This window comes from Gasterosteus aculeatus, chromosome 1, assembly GCF_964276395.1.
Source record: "Gasterosteus aculeatus chromosome 1, fGasAcu3.hap1.1, whole genome shotgun sequence".
NCBI classification, from domain to species: domain Eukaryota; kingdom Metazoa; phylum Chordata; class Actinopteri; order Perciformes; family Gasterosteidae; genus Gasterosteus; species Gasterosteus aculeatus.
Genome location: NC_135688.1, coordinates 14,368,258 through 14,382,449, shown reverse-complemented (window position 1 = coordinate 14,382,449; position 14,192 = coordinate 14,368,258). Strand labels below are relative to the sequence as shown.

General features: G+C 43.4%; 1 protein-coding gene and 1 long non-coding RNA gene across 5 annotated transcripts in view; one reads left to right on the top strand and one right to left on the bottom strand.

Annotated features, from left to right (window-relative positions):
- stard13b (StAR related lipid transfer domain containing 13b) overlaps positions 1-14,192 on the bottom strand; it is a 49,787-nt gene that overhangs the window by 19,283 nt on the left and 16,312 nt on the right. Inside the window, exon 1 of one of the 4 annotated variants that reach the window (XM_040173522.2) lies at positions 7,084-7,462. The exons of 2 other annotated variants lie outside the window; for them this stretch is intronic. In XM_040173522.2, coding sequence (XP_040029456.2) covers positions 7,084-7,207 — 124 coding nt within the window. In that variant the 5' untranslated portion in view covers positions 7,208-7,462. Of the gene's footprint in view, positions 1-2,653; positions 2,936-7,083; positions 7,463-14,192 lie in introns of those variants that run through there. One more of the 4 variants, XM_040173513.2, reaches the window with a different exon arrangement.
- LOC144405509 (uncharacterized) lies at positions 1,761-3,709 on the top strand. The gene is made up of 2 exons (XR_013467140.1): positions 1,761-1,970; positions 2,568-3,709. It is a non-coding gene; the product is annotated as an uncharacterized LOC144405509 (long non-coding RNA).

The following is a 14,192-nucleotide window of genomic DNA, read 5'->3' as shown; positions in this document are numbered from 1 at the left end:
GCGTGAAGTTTACAGGACTTTTCCGTGGCTTTATTATTACATTTCATTTACGTGTATAGTGTTAAACCAAGTAGGTGTTGTTTCTGAAACACATCTCCATACATACTCCTACATTTCCTGATATTGCAAAAAAAAAAAAGCCATCATCTATATCAGCAACTTAGGCACATCTATTTCATCATTTTCCATGAAATTGTAAAAAACTGAAATTAATTGTGATTAGTGAGTAATACAATTGGCAAACAAATACAAAATGTATAATATCTTAACCAACAACTGTAGGAAATCCTGAGAATCTTGTAGGCTGAGCAAAGAGCAATGGCGGTGATGAAAGCGGCCGAACCCAGTTTCCAGAGTGATGGACTTTGGAATACAAGTCCAAAACATATTTTCAGGGAAGGAGACACATTTCTCCACAACGAAAGAACAGGCCCTTTCCCTTGCACAACGGTTTCCCTGTGCAGCACAGAGACGCGTGTTTCATCTTACTTCACACATCTTTGCATCTATATTCATCGACTGACCCAGACGAGGAGGTCAGAGAAAGTCAGGGACTTTCCGGTCTTCATCCGTCCCAGTATTTCGTCAGTAGCTATTCATGGTGGACTGAATCAGAACCCCGACACGCACACGTACACCTCTGGGGGGCTTTGAAAAGTCATCAAATCGGAAACATGACTAAGACCCCAACAGCCTTTCCTGGAATCTGCAGTGAAACAATACTTTAGAAACTCTGCTCATCGCCATGGCCCCCCTCTCACTTTCAACCTGCTGTGTCAACAGGGCTGGCCAGCTGGAATGCAGGAGACAGACGCCGCGACGCAAGGAGAACCATCCGGCGGCCCTGCAGCCGGTCCCCTGAAACGCCACCTGGCTCTCGTGCCTCGCATTTCAGACGTGTATGTGTATCACACAAGGGGCAGCATTATTATAAATGATAAAAGGAAGGAAGACTTTACATTTAAGGCAAGGCAGGTTAAATAACTTATTAATCCAATTATATAAATATAGCACCGAAAATGAAATAGGTTGGACAATGGTGTAATCTTTGTTTTATGTTCATCTATTTAGAAAAAGACACGCTGGAGAAACTTGTATTATTTGCCATTTGTGAGAAAGATTAGCAAAGTTTAGAAAAACTGCTAGATATTATGTGATATATCACTGGAAAAATATCGTATTTACTGTTTTACTTTACTACATTTCGTTACAGCATACAGCTACATTTGCAGTTCAGTTTGGGGGATATTTAACACATAACTTAATTGGAGTATTAATGACTAATTCGTGAGGATTAACGGTTCAAAACTTAATGTCTGGTCCCTTTGAAAGTAGCTTGCAACCACACGACTAAAACTTCAAACTTATGTGAAATCAAAGCACATGAAAGTATAAATAGTCCCTTCTGACAATAAACACAAGTAAAAACTGTTAAAATAACCAGATTCTAAAACCCCACAAACATGTTTATATTTTTCTGTCCTCGACTAAATTCAATTCAATCAACTAAATTATTGGTTTGCTGTAAGCTGTACTACCAGACATCTGAAAACACATGCCGGGTTACATGACTGCACACGTCTGCAAAACATCAGATAACGGAGATTTTACCCTGAAAACAAGGGTTCTCTATGTATCACATCTGGGACATCTTTGCACATCAATCCCACACCCATTCTCCCTCCTAACGTCACGATGCCTTACGCGCTGCCCAAGTCCTCGTTGGCAATGCAGGAAACCCTTCCCACACAAGAGGCATTGTTATCTGACTGACGATCTCGTTAGTGTGACTGGGAGGAGAACTATGCTGCGCGTTGGCATCTTGAGGCTGAAGACGGTGAAGCGTCTTATGAGATGCAGCCGCCCTGTGATCAGGCGTCAGGCTGCTCACGTCTGCCGGAGTGCTTTGTCCCGCTCTATTGTTGTGCTGCCCTGCCCCCCTCCCAGGACCGGGTACCTTAACTCTCCAGGTAAGAGCAAAGACGAGAGGTTACAGCCCTTGGAGAACGATGACGATGGCGGTCCGGGTGGTCCGGGCTGCACCATTGCTCTCCGAGCTCCGACCCCGGCCGAGTGCTTTTAAATCTGTCAGATATTCATTGATATCTCTTGTTTACATGTGAGCTAACCTCGTGTTATGGTCCCAAAGCTTATCACCTATCAGTGTTTGTTACAGTCAGTCAATACTAATTATTCACCCCCTCGACTTTCTAGTGGCTTACAGTCACGTTTAGGATTTATCTACATAGACGCATACAAACAAACAAGCTTAGTCACCACAATATTTGACCCCCAAAGATTCATGTTGTTGAATTACACCTCCATCGGAAATCCAGTGCAGAGGGAACCAGAGGTGTCAACTGTTGACAACCAGCTGATCCCAAACATCGCCAAAGATGCCCTTGTTCACTTGATAATAGGTTGTCTTGCATTCATGCTGATATATTTATAAGAATGCGTCATTTCGCACTCACTTAATGTTTACAAGCTGGCTTCTCTGTTACTGCTAACATTCCTAGAGAAATGACAAAGAGGGATTCATTCAAACTTTGCCCCTTTCTCTGCAGCCAAGTCGAAAAAGGAAGACTGAGTTCCAAGCGATAGACCAACAGTCCCAAAGGTCTATCTATCTGTCCAAACGGCTCTGTCCTACCTCCAGCGATCTTCTTGAGTAGTTGCTGCCTGGCAATGATCCTGCCCAGCCGGTACCCGGAGCGTCTTCGGTGATGGTCCATTCTCAGGTAGAAGTCCTGAGTCTCTGGGGTCATACTCCCAAGACACTCGCTGCCTGTGGACTCCGGGAGCTCCCGAAACATAACTGAAAGACTGAAAGACCCCAAACGAGCCCCCTGGCTGATGAGACACTGACCCACGCGCTCTCCCACCAACAGAAAGGTTCACATACAGGCGCAAAAAGCCCTAAAGTGAGCTGAGGAGCAAGGCAGAGCAGAGCCTAGGGGGAGGAGTGCCAACACTTCAGTCTATCTCTGCAGCTCATGTGACCACAGGCGGCCAATGGCAAGGAGGCTGCGGGAGCACTGCCCACCTTGCCGCACTGAATCTAAAGTCTGTGTGAATGCCTGTCGACTTCCCCCGGCTCTGGAGGGAAATATAAATACCATTGGAATGCCTATGAACTGAGTAAGACGGGTGGGAGGGATTACAAAAATAGTGTTTTTTGGACCCGCCCTGCACTGGAACAACTCTGCTGGTGTTGCTCCTCACACAGGTGCCAGGTTTACTGGGAGAAAGTGAGTTTGTGCTCTGTAGAAAATACTACAGAGGAGGGAGAAAGTGAAAGAGAAGTTGTTTTCTTGGTGGGAGAATGCAAATTTCTTCTCCCCCCCCCACCACCACCACGCAACCGCCAGTTCCAACCACAGGAAGGCCTCTCAGCAGGTCTCCTCGTAGTGTCACCTCCTCAGGGGAGAAAGAAATTTAACTTGAATACGCATGTGATCCCTTTTTCCCTCAATGGGTTCATTGACAGGATTAAAGTATGACACTTTGTCCCTTTTCCTAATACACACTAAACACAAATAGTATTTAGCATTTTTCAAGGTTCATGGTCTTTAGTACTTGCGAAAAAGTCCTTTGGTTGTCCGCTTGGTACCAACAGGAAGTGGTTTAAGATGTGTGCACGCGTCAATCAAACTGATTTTGAAGTTGAGGTCGTAAAGAACAAAAGAAATAAAAAACTGAAACTCTGGATACATTTCTAAAGTATTTTGGTTACTGTACGAGACGCCAATGTCATTTCTACTAACAGGAAGTGATATGAAATCTATGGACTCAATCATACTCCAATTTAATTTCTTTAAAAGAATAACCAAAAAATATAATTAAACAAATCATGTATATACTGCATATTGTGATTAGGTCATGTGAACTGCAATGAAATGACAATGTTGAAAGAAATTCACTTCAAACATAAGCCATTTCCCGATCTCCCACAATTCATTGTGCATTGCGATGTGAGACAATATTCACACTACTAAAAACTGTCTTTTGTCATATAAAATGTATCTGGGACACAGCCATTACATTTAGTATTAAAACAAAAACGAGCCAGTTCAATATTTATCTGGAAGAAAGAGCAATTCACACCCTTTGTGAGGAGGCCTTTTTTATGAAAACTAAAAGCGTTTCCAATTTAAAACTCCACACGCATCAGCAAGTTTGCAACATGGAACAGCGATCCCATTGCACCCGAAGTAAAGTCCACATCCGCACAAGCCGACCCACCCGGCACCAACCAGGGTCCCCCGCCACTCTCTCGTGTAACTGCCTTGGCCTCCCCAAACAGGCTCGCCTGTGTAGCGTAAGCACGGCGCCATGCGTGGCGCAAGTGGGCAAGCGACCAAGGCAAACACAGCCCCTGTCTGTGTCGCTCCCTGGCTGGCAAAATCCGCCTCAGCTTAAGCTCACAAAGACCACAATTCAGAAGCACACTTCAGAGTCCGCTGCGGGATTTCATGAGCGGCTCCCGGGTTTTAACGGCCCTCTCCACACCTCTCGGGTGGAACTATTTAAATATGGGATTGTTACTTTTTTTTGTGAGGTGATGGTGTGACACTATTCAGATGATTTCATTGGGCGGTAACACGTTTTTTTTTTTTTTTTTTTTTACACAAACACCTGCGTTCATTCACACTGTAAAAAGAATCGCTTCAATTCTCGGATTCTGTGAAAATGATTGGCGGCGTGTTGGCAGCAGCGCCTTCCCCTTGAACCCATTCATGTGTTTCCTTCTGCCCCTCTTTGTCTAGACGAAGAAATTCACCAAGCTCATCATACGCATCGCGTTACGGAATCAATCACCCGCTGCTTCGCAATGTTATAATGAACGAGATTAATGGCGTTTTTTGACTTCGTCTGCACTCGAGCACCTCGGGGGGATCGTGAACGGTCTGCGGTGATCGGCAGCATTCCCTTTGGATGTCGCTGTCTTTAAACTTTGTGCCGCACACTGTGAAGAAATGGCTGTGCTGTGTCCTCAGTGGGAGTGTTACGTGTCAGGCGTCCAGCCCTTATCAAACTTGTCCCAACACGCCTCTGTCTGAGTTTCACAGCTACTACACAGCATGCCAACCGCAATCCAGACTCACATTTCAAGCGCACAAACACACAGGCTGTACCAGATGCCGGTTTGACAGCCGGGATTATACTGCTCATCCAAAGAGGGGCAGTTATTGTTGCCGTGTGATGCCTGTTGTGAAGGCATTAAATGCAGTCTCCGAAAGTCCAGCAGCAGTTTAGGCCAGATGGGATTACAAAAGGGAAACTTCTGAATCATGGACTTGAGGGCCACAGATGACGAATATGGAAGAAGTTTCTGGGGTTTAGACACTCCTCTGAAGTGGTTTGACTCAGCAGTAGACAAGTGTAATCTGCGCCGGGCAGTTCTGGCTCTAGTGTGGCTATGTTTCCCGTGGTTAAGGCTTAAGAATAGCCCTAGTGTGACTGAAGATTTCCAACACACCATCCACCAAATGTCGGAATTCTGGAAAACAAATACCAATTTTCGACTGTGAGATCCTTTGAGCTGCTGTGCAGGTAATCTGAAACGTTTGAGGAGCCCCTAGTGGACGAGGTGGCAGGTGCTCAACCACAGACCTTTTACCTACTGTAAGGCTGTGACTCAACTCATCATCATCATTCTATGCAAAATCATTCAGCACTTAATCTTATGTGAGCAAGAACCCTTCTAGAAGCTGCCTGTACTTGCAAGGTGATCCAAAAAACAGTGGTGTGTCCCAGTACATTCTTTCCATATTACAATTAACTACAAGTAATAGTAAAGTGGATTAGCTATTACTAAAATGCATACTACTGCCACAGAGATACATTCTGTGGTGTACATGGAAACAAATGCGTGATTTATGTGTCAATCATCCTGACAACGCGTGACTCAGTCTCAGGCATTTGGTCTGGTCTCTATTTTGTTGAGCACTCAAATTCCTCCTGATGAAGACACAGCTGTTTTGTAATTCATGTGACTTTTGAGGAGATGATTTGATCCATCCACAGCACCTTGTGGTAGACTTATTTTACTGCATACAAATCTCACTCTTCTCACACACACACACACACACACACACATGCACACACAGGACCTTTGAAAAAATCATTGCACCAGGCATTAACCTCTACATCTTCAGTTGTGCTTTCAGTTGTATCCCAGAGTTGCTTTATATTGAATTAAAAAATGTATTTAAACATCCGTTGAAATAACAAAACATAATTGGTTGTTGGGTCCTCCGGCGAGACAGGTGATCATATAGATAGATAGATAGATAGATAGATAGATAGATAGATAGATAGATAGATAGATAGATAGATAGATAGATAGATAGATAGATAGATTCAACTGTAGAATATTGAATATTTCTGTGTCTCCTCTTCTCGCTCAGCTTTCATAAACTTTCCATTTCACCGGAGAGACAATACTCATGAGCGCCACCCTGTGGCCTCACCAGGCCGGTGGTCATTGGTATAAACTTTATTCCAGTTTATAAACTATAAACTGAAATAAACACTGTACAAAATGAATCTCCTACACATGGCCAACTGACTTAAAATTGATGATACTGTTTCTGTATGTGAATGCCGTACTTTTGAAATGCATTCATACATTTTCAATAACACAAAATGACACCAGATTAAAGTGTATCGCCTTAATTAAAAGTCGTTCCATCTTTAAAAGAAATCTCCTAAACTTTTTCCCCCATCACTAAAAAAAATACACTTACTAACGTTATGTGGGATTCTACATATGAGTTAATAGCGAGTTACTTCCCTGCACCGAATCACCCACGACGCTCAACAGAATGGAAAAGTGTCTCATTTTAATCTCCAAAACGCACTGCTCATGCACTGTGAGTATCGATCAACATTTCAGGATCAAATATCTGTTTGCACTGCACCTGGCCGCAGCGTGCGCGCGTGTTGTCTCTACGAGCATTTTCCCCGCTGTCGCGCGTTGCGCCACTTCGATGCCGCTTAAGATGCGCACCGTGGCCGCTTCCTTCAGAGAGCAAAGCATTGACGCGTTGGCGGTGGGAGCTCCTGGGCTGTACTGACCTGCCAGCCTCCGCTCCCGGACGTTCTTCCAGAGTAAATCCCAGGCTTTGGATGTGGAGGTCCGCAGCTGCTCGCTGAAGGAGCGCCGCAGCTTCAGTTTGGCTGAGGTCCTTCTAGATGTCATATCGCGAATTCGCCACTCCGGTCATAATAACACAATCCTTTCCTTTTCCCCCCCACGTGATACACTTTTGTTTCTAGCGGTCTTTAAATCCAGTTGTCAACATCCCAGAAACAGAAATACATATTTTCTGCTCACGGAGAAACCGGAACCAATTAAACGAGTCAAAGTAAGAAAGTGATTGTAAAGCACCAATGCGGACTTTCACGCTTCACACCAGATGTGTGTGTGCGCGTCTGTGTGTGTGTGTGTGTGTGAAGGGATTCGCACACAGCGAGCGCTACACGTTTGTGGTATCTTCAAGTGCTGCAGGGAATAAGGGAACTACCAGCAGGGCAAATATATCGTCAGTTTCTACTTGATATGTAAATATTTAGTAGACTATTAATGATATATGTTGGCTATTGGATTTCTAGCTTTGTTGAATATTAAAAGAAAATTATTCGAAGCTTTCCATATATATCCTCATACAAATAGTTTAGGCCTATATCTCACTGAATTGTTATAGATTGTATATAGCATTTCAAGAAAAATCTTATATCTTATCTTATATTATAATATTATTCTTACTGGCTTTTGTTCATGTTTGAAAAAATAACCTTCATCAGGCATTCAAAGAATGTTTTTCTAAATAGTGTATTGTGTTTAAACATTCCCGAGACTAAACCAATATTACAGTGAATAATGCTGTTACACGAGAGCACATGATGTCCAATTGTGAATTTCCCATTCAATCAAACTTCCATTACAAGTCTCTGAAGTAGGAAATTGGAAATCTACGAACGGCCCCTGAAGGCATCACAGGCTGCAAACGCTCAACAACCCAGAATATACACAAATGTAGCTCTCAAATGACACAGTACAAAACAGAGCGATCACTTTCTCCTATCCAGCTGCTAACTTCATTATCCTGCAGAAAACAATAAGAGTAAAAGAAAAAACGACAGAAATGTTCCATGATACAGAATACTCTCAATAATACCGTGGCAATCATAACAAGTGAAGTTATTTCCTTTTAAACTATTTTTGTGTGTTTCTCAGGAGTCATTTTTACCTGCTGGTACTTTTCGTGGATGCCTCTTAAACAATTGACTGACCCAGACCTATTTATTAACTATTATTAGGATGTTGACCTATATCTCCCACCAGCATGATGTCGGCTATTATTTTAAAGCTTAGCGAGAGTGCAGCAGTTTTCCCCAGGTAGGCTGGAGAAGGTCAAACCCTCCGCAGGAACACGGGTTCAGTTTCAGCACCATTTACTTTTGTTGTCACAATATTTGGCACCGCAGATACGGAACAGCCAATAAAACCTCAGCTTGTGTCCGAAGATTAATCATAAATTGCAAACTAGACGCTAGCTTCAGTAATGATTGTTTCAGAATTATTTTAGGAATTTCCTCCTATCGTTGTGTGCCCAATAAGGCAGCGCATGACCTAAGAGAGTTGATATCATATCGGCTGTATTCATTTCTTGCACGCCAGCTGGGATTACTGTTTTAACACACAGAAGATTGACAGTTTCTTAAATGGACATGTCTCTGCAGACCTTAGTTGGCTCTCTTTATAAAGCTGAGCAAACATTACTTCATTTCAACGAGGAGATGAACCCATTTGCCACTGATCAGGACCAGTGATTTACAAATTACAATAAGGTCCCACAGTTGGATATCTGTGCACTGAATGATTCCATTTCAGATTCCAAATCATGTGCAGCCTCACTGAAGGGCTCTGATTTTATCGGATCTGACATGAAAACATTAACATCTGCAATTTCCAGATTAACAGACTCAATGCTGTAGAGACAATAACAGGAACTAAATAAGACGTTGACAGCTTTTTCTTTTTTTAATTTCAATTTAACTGAGTTTGTCACAATTAGTTTTAGGGAACCTGTTCACCAGAGATCATCAGCACGTTGCTATTTTCAGCCTCACTTGTTGTCCAGATCCCAGGACAGAAAATACGCACACTTGTCAGAAGAACCTGTTTCATTGGATCCTGTGACTTTACCCTGAAGCATCAGTGTTTGGCCGAGTCAAGCGCCTTGTCTTTTTACGCCGTTCAAGTGAACCAGGATGCGTGCCGAGAAAAAGGTGGAAAACACAAACAAACAAACACAGTTTAACACAGAACGGATAATAAAACAACTATTTTCATCTATTCCATATAAGATGCAAGCCTTGACTTATAAATATAACTTTCTGGGTTGTTTCGTTAACAACCATTAAAACTGTCTTCAAAACATCATCTCTCCATCATTTTACAAATCCTTTGGTTGCCATGAGTTACAAACAGCATAATGGAAGAATGTAATAATATGATATAGTATAGAGTGTCCTAACAGGCAGTAATGGACAGACGCACAATACCGTCCTTGCATGTCACCCCCCCATGTGTAAAAGTGACGGAGGATATGGAGCAGCATGGCTCTGACTTCCCTCTGACATAAAGTAACCAGAGAGGTAAACACCACCCACCGCTCTGCCTCTCCTCTCCGCCTCCCCCCAAATCCCTCCATTCACTTGTAGGATAAAGATGAGCATCATCGCTGCGGCGATCATTATGGTTAGCTGATGGCTTTGCCTCAGGAACAGACAGTTGGCAGTGGAAGTTAAAGCAGATGCAAGGAGAGGAAACATCAATCAGCCTGGGAATGTTTTCCCTTCGCTGACTCACCCACTTTGTTTGTTCTGGCCGGGCAGCTGAGAGAAAGCGCCCGTTTTCTCCCAACAACCGGCACATCTTCTGGGCTACTTTTTGGTCCTTTGGGCGCCTGGGCGCCAGTGCCCCCCCCCCACGCACAGATAAACACACAGATTTTCATTTGTACTCAAGTTATCCAAACTTCAGAGTGTGTGTGTGTGTGTGTGTGTGTGTGTGTGTGTGTGTGTCCATGCTGTGTCCGGATCTGGTGACTGATGTGCTTCCTCGTAGCTGCAGTGGGAAAATCCCAGATGTGAGGAAACTGGTCTCTCCTCCGTTATTTGGGTCGTGTTGTTGGCCAGGAGGTCTTAGACCAGCCCCCCCCCCCCCCCCCCCCCCCCCCTCCTCTGCCCCCCCACCCCCAAAAATAGTTTGGGAGATTGCTCTTCCCAGCCTAATGGAAACAAGGCTCGGGGAGCAAAGAGTGGGGAGATCTCCCCTCCATCTCCACCCCGGCCCCCGAGGGCTCGTCCCAGGCATGTGCTATAAATTTCCTGACAATATATATTCCCAAGTCTAGTTCATATTTCCAGAGGAGCCACATATGTGGTGTATTTCTGGGTTTAGATAATGGGGTTGAGGAGCTGACTTTGGTCCCAATCCATTAAAGTGGCCACTAATTCTGTTTTCTTACGGGGCCGCGTCTTGGAAGGTTTCTTCCTTCAGTGGAGGTTGTTCTTGACAGAATAATTCATTACCAAACAAATTATAAATTCCATAGGAGCTGTATTAAAAATAGAGATTTTCACATGACTCACCTATAACGTTTATGGAAATATTCCCACATCAGCAGTTTCTTACATACGGTGAGCTTGCAGGGGTCAAAGTTGGTATAAAGAGGCATGAGGAATGTAAAACTGTCATGACAAGCGTACTTTCCTATTGTTTCATTGAATGACAAAGCATGTAATGCTGTCAGGGGGGAATCTGTGTAGGCTGTGTCGCCCACAAAAAATGCCTGGGAAAACATTTACACCGCTGTCCAGCACCTGGTTTCTATTAAAGCAATGAGGATCTAATCACAGAGGTGCATTTCTCTCTCAGTCACTCTCACTGTCTCCATTTCACTCTTTTTCTCACAGAGGTGGTGGAAAAAAAACAAGCTCATGTTTAATTGATTATAAGTTGTTTTAAAGCTGGTTTTAAATCTCTTTCTTCACTAGGGACTAATTTCCATCACCTTTCTTATGATGTGAAATGCACACTTTGGGAATTTTGCTCCAGCATTCTCACAGCAATCACTAATGAATACAGCTGACAGAACAACTCTTCATAAAATACAGCTTACTGTATCATGACACTGGTCTTTCAAACAGGAAGTCAATGTTTATGTTTCAAGATGACCGTCGTCCATGGAGAGAAACTGGAGTGTTGAGCGCTGTTTAAAATGAAACCTACGCTAGGGCTTGTAGATCCCCTTCCTATGACAAATGTCTGATATACAGAGTCCTGATAATATTACAGTTTGAGCTGAAAGGTGTCAAGCTGCTACCCGGAATTCCCCATTCTGGTTGCAAAAATACAAGATGAAAACAAAACAAAGATGAAAATGGACAAAATTCAATTTCAGGGCTTCAAAATGGCAGACTACGAACCAATTATGGATGTCCAGGAGACTATTTCCACTTCTTACAAACAGTCTATGCGGCACCAATGAAGCCAATTGAGCTTTCATCATCAATCACTAAAATATCAGCTAATTCATGATCAGCTCTAATTAGGATGCGTGTTGGGTGTCCCTGTCTTTCATTCTGCTCAACTCAGCCATGCTAAGCTGGAAGCACAGTGCAGGTATTGTTTTCAAACTGAGATAAAAACAGGTCCTGCTGGGCTCTTAACTTGTAAAGCTGCTGAGCAGAGAGGACACAGGAAGTCTGCTCTGCCTCTGCCTGCTGTTGCCCTTTGATTATTGAGCCAAATTGTTTAATCAGGTTTAAAAACCCCAAGAAAGCTGGAGTGCCACGCTGCCCCGGGAGAGAGTCTCTTTTTTACGGTGCGCTGACTTTTTTGTTATCTGGGTGCAGGTGGAAGTGCACGGCTACGTAAATCTCCGGTAGCATGGTCGCTTCGGGCCCTGCTTCGTTGCAGAAGGACACAGCGTTTGGTGTGAGCTGTGCCACGAACAAACCCGAGCATGGGCAGGCGAGGGGCTGCACGCCCAGACTTTTTTACCTCCCTGCAACATCTGGAGTATCTGTGGTTGATGTGGGAAATTTGGGAGACCAATGTGTGGTTGCTGCATCTGAATTGACTCTGGGGAAATGTTCTTGGCTTGGATACTGCGCCTGTGTGTCTGTGTGTGCACTGGAGAACTGGGGAACAACACCGCTGGAGCAGCGGTGAAGAGTGGAGCACTCTTCACCGCAGAGTGGTGAGAATTCGTAAGAAAGGTGCACGCACAAGCACGCACAAAAGGAGATATTAGGACTACAGCCGGTTGACTTTTGTCACTAAATCCTGGTGCATGGTCATGAGGTAGTGTGACCGTCCTGCCTCAATACTTCCCAAATCTGCTTTCTGCTTTTCTTCTCAGTTGGCAGCTCAGTGCTGGACCAACCGATCGATCAATAAACCTGTTTCTACAACAATAAAAGTGCTGAATAATAAAGTTTCTCTTCAAACGGCTCTATGAACAAAACAACAAGATGGAGCAAGATGATTTGTACTTGATTTGATTTGGCCTGAACATGATGCTTACCGTTGAACATGATCACCTCATTTACTAAAATGACCGTGAAGATATTATTAAATAATATCATGGGCTATTTTATGTGTGATAGCTACAATAATTGCAATGAAAAGGTTGAAATTGCAATAATAACGTTTTCAGCGTGGTCCAACCGAATAGCTCCTGTAATGTTTTCCAAACCTTGACAAATGACTGTGTATAGAAAGAAAGTCTAGAAATACTACCAGGTTTCCCCCCGCTGCCCCCACTCTCTCCCTGTCAAACTGCCGAGTTGGGCTCTGCACTCAGGAAACCACAAGTCATTTTCCATCTCTGCAAGTGTGGAATTTTTCATCCACTCGTCATGCCAGCAGCACCCTTTATAGTCTGAGCTGGATCTACCAGTGACGACTTGCTTGTAAATTTAGCGCATGATGTCACCGATCTGGCACCTGTTAGCCGACGGAGCACAACTAACGGTACAATCCCGCCTAAACCTGATTTCCGTGCAGCTTTAAATCAAGACGTTTCACGATGTCCTGGTCTTTCTTTGATTTGTCAAAGATCAGATAAAAAACCAAAATGTTTGGCCATTTTCAAACATGGCAGAAATCTAAATTCCGGCTGTTAAAAACACTGCCTTTTTTTTTCTAGATACTGGATCTACTTCTAATGCCCCACACGTATTTCTGGGGGTGACAGAGAAGTGAGACAGTGGTCTCCAAGTCACATGAACCAACCTCCTTTGTTGCTATGGCTCTTGTATTTTACCTTCACAAAGAAGACACAAATGAAGAAGGGTTCCTCTTCCCCTTAGTATTCTCAAACAGATCTACGTTGTGTTCCAGGCCATTAGGGAATACATTTATTGTAGTTTCATCCACTGTTAACACATAATTGGTCACTGTGAATGTCTTGTTTATGTTGTTGCATGCAGTCTGATTGCTGGATGTCTATGAACAGAAACATTCCATTCAAATGTTGATGCATAACGTTGAATAAGACTATGAGAATGCGAGGTGTATTTATTTCTGGCAAACATCATCACACATTTTCTTTCTTACTGATGATGGACACATCTTCAAATTAAGAGAAATCTGAATGTGACAGCAGTGGAGGACATTTTAGAAAATGTTGGGTTTTCCATCTTGACAAATCAAATTGCACTTTTTTTCAGGTGGGCGTGAAATAGCATGCACTGTACAGAGGCTGACTTTAACCCCATCCAACATCTTTGGGAGGAACTGGAACACGGACTCCAAGCAGCATATTACAGATCATGGATCATGGATCAGAGTCATTCGATGACTCTCATATGATACAATTGTTGTAAGATTCCTTCAAAAACCATGAATTACTGTAATGAGTGTGAACTTTTTTAAAAATAAAACATTACTGAGGTCAGAACCCAATAGAGACCAAACAGCGTTTATAATCCTGATAAGTCTAATTTGATTTTGTTCTGTTTTTGTTTTGCGATGGTCTGTAACAGGCCTGTAGAGATAGAGAGACACTGCAGCTGCCTGAGGTCACAGTCAGCCTCCAACAGCAGGCAGTGACCCCGGGTGAGACTGAAGGCCTGGTCTCTGAACAAGCAGGGGTCAAACACATGGG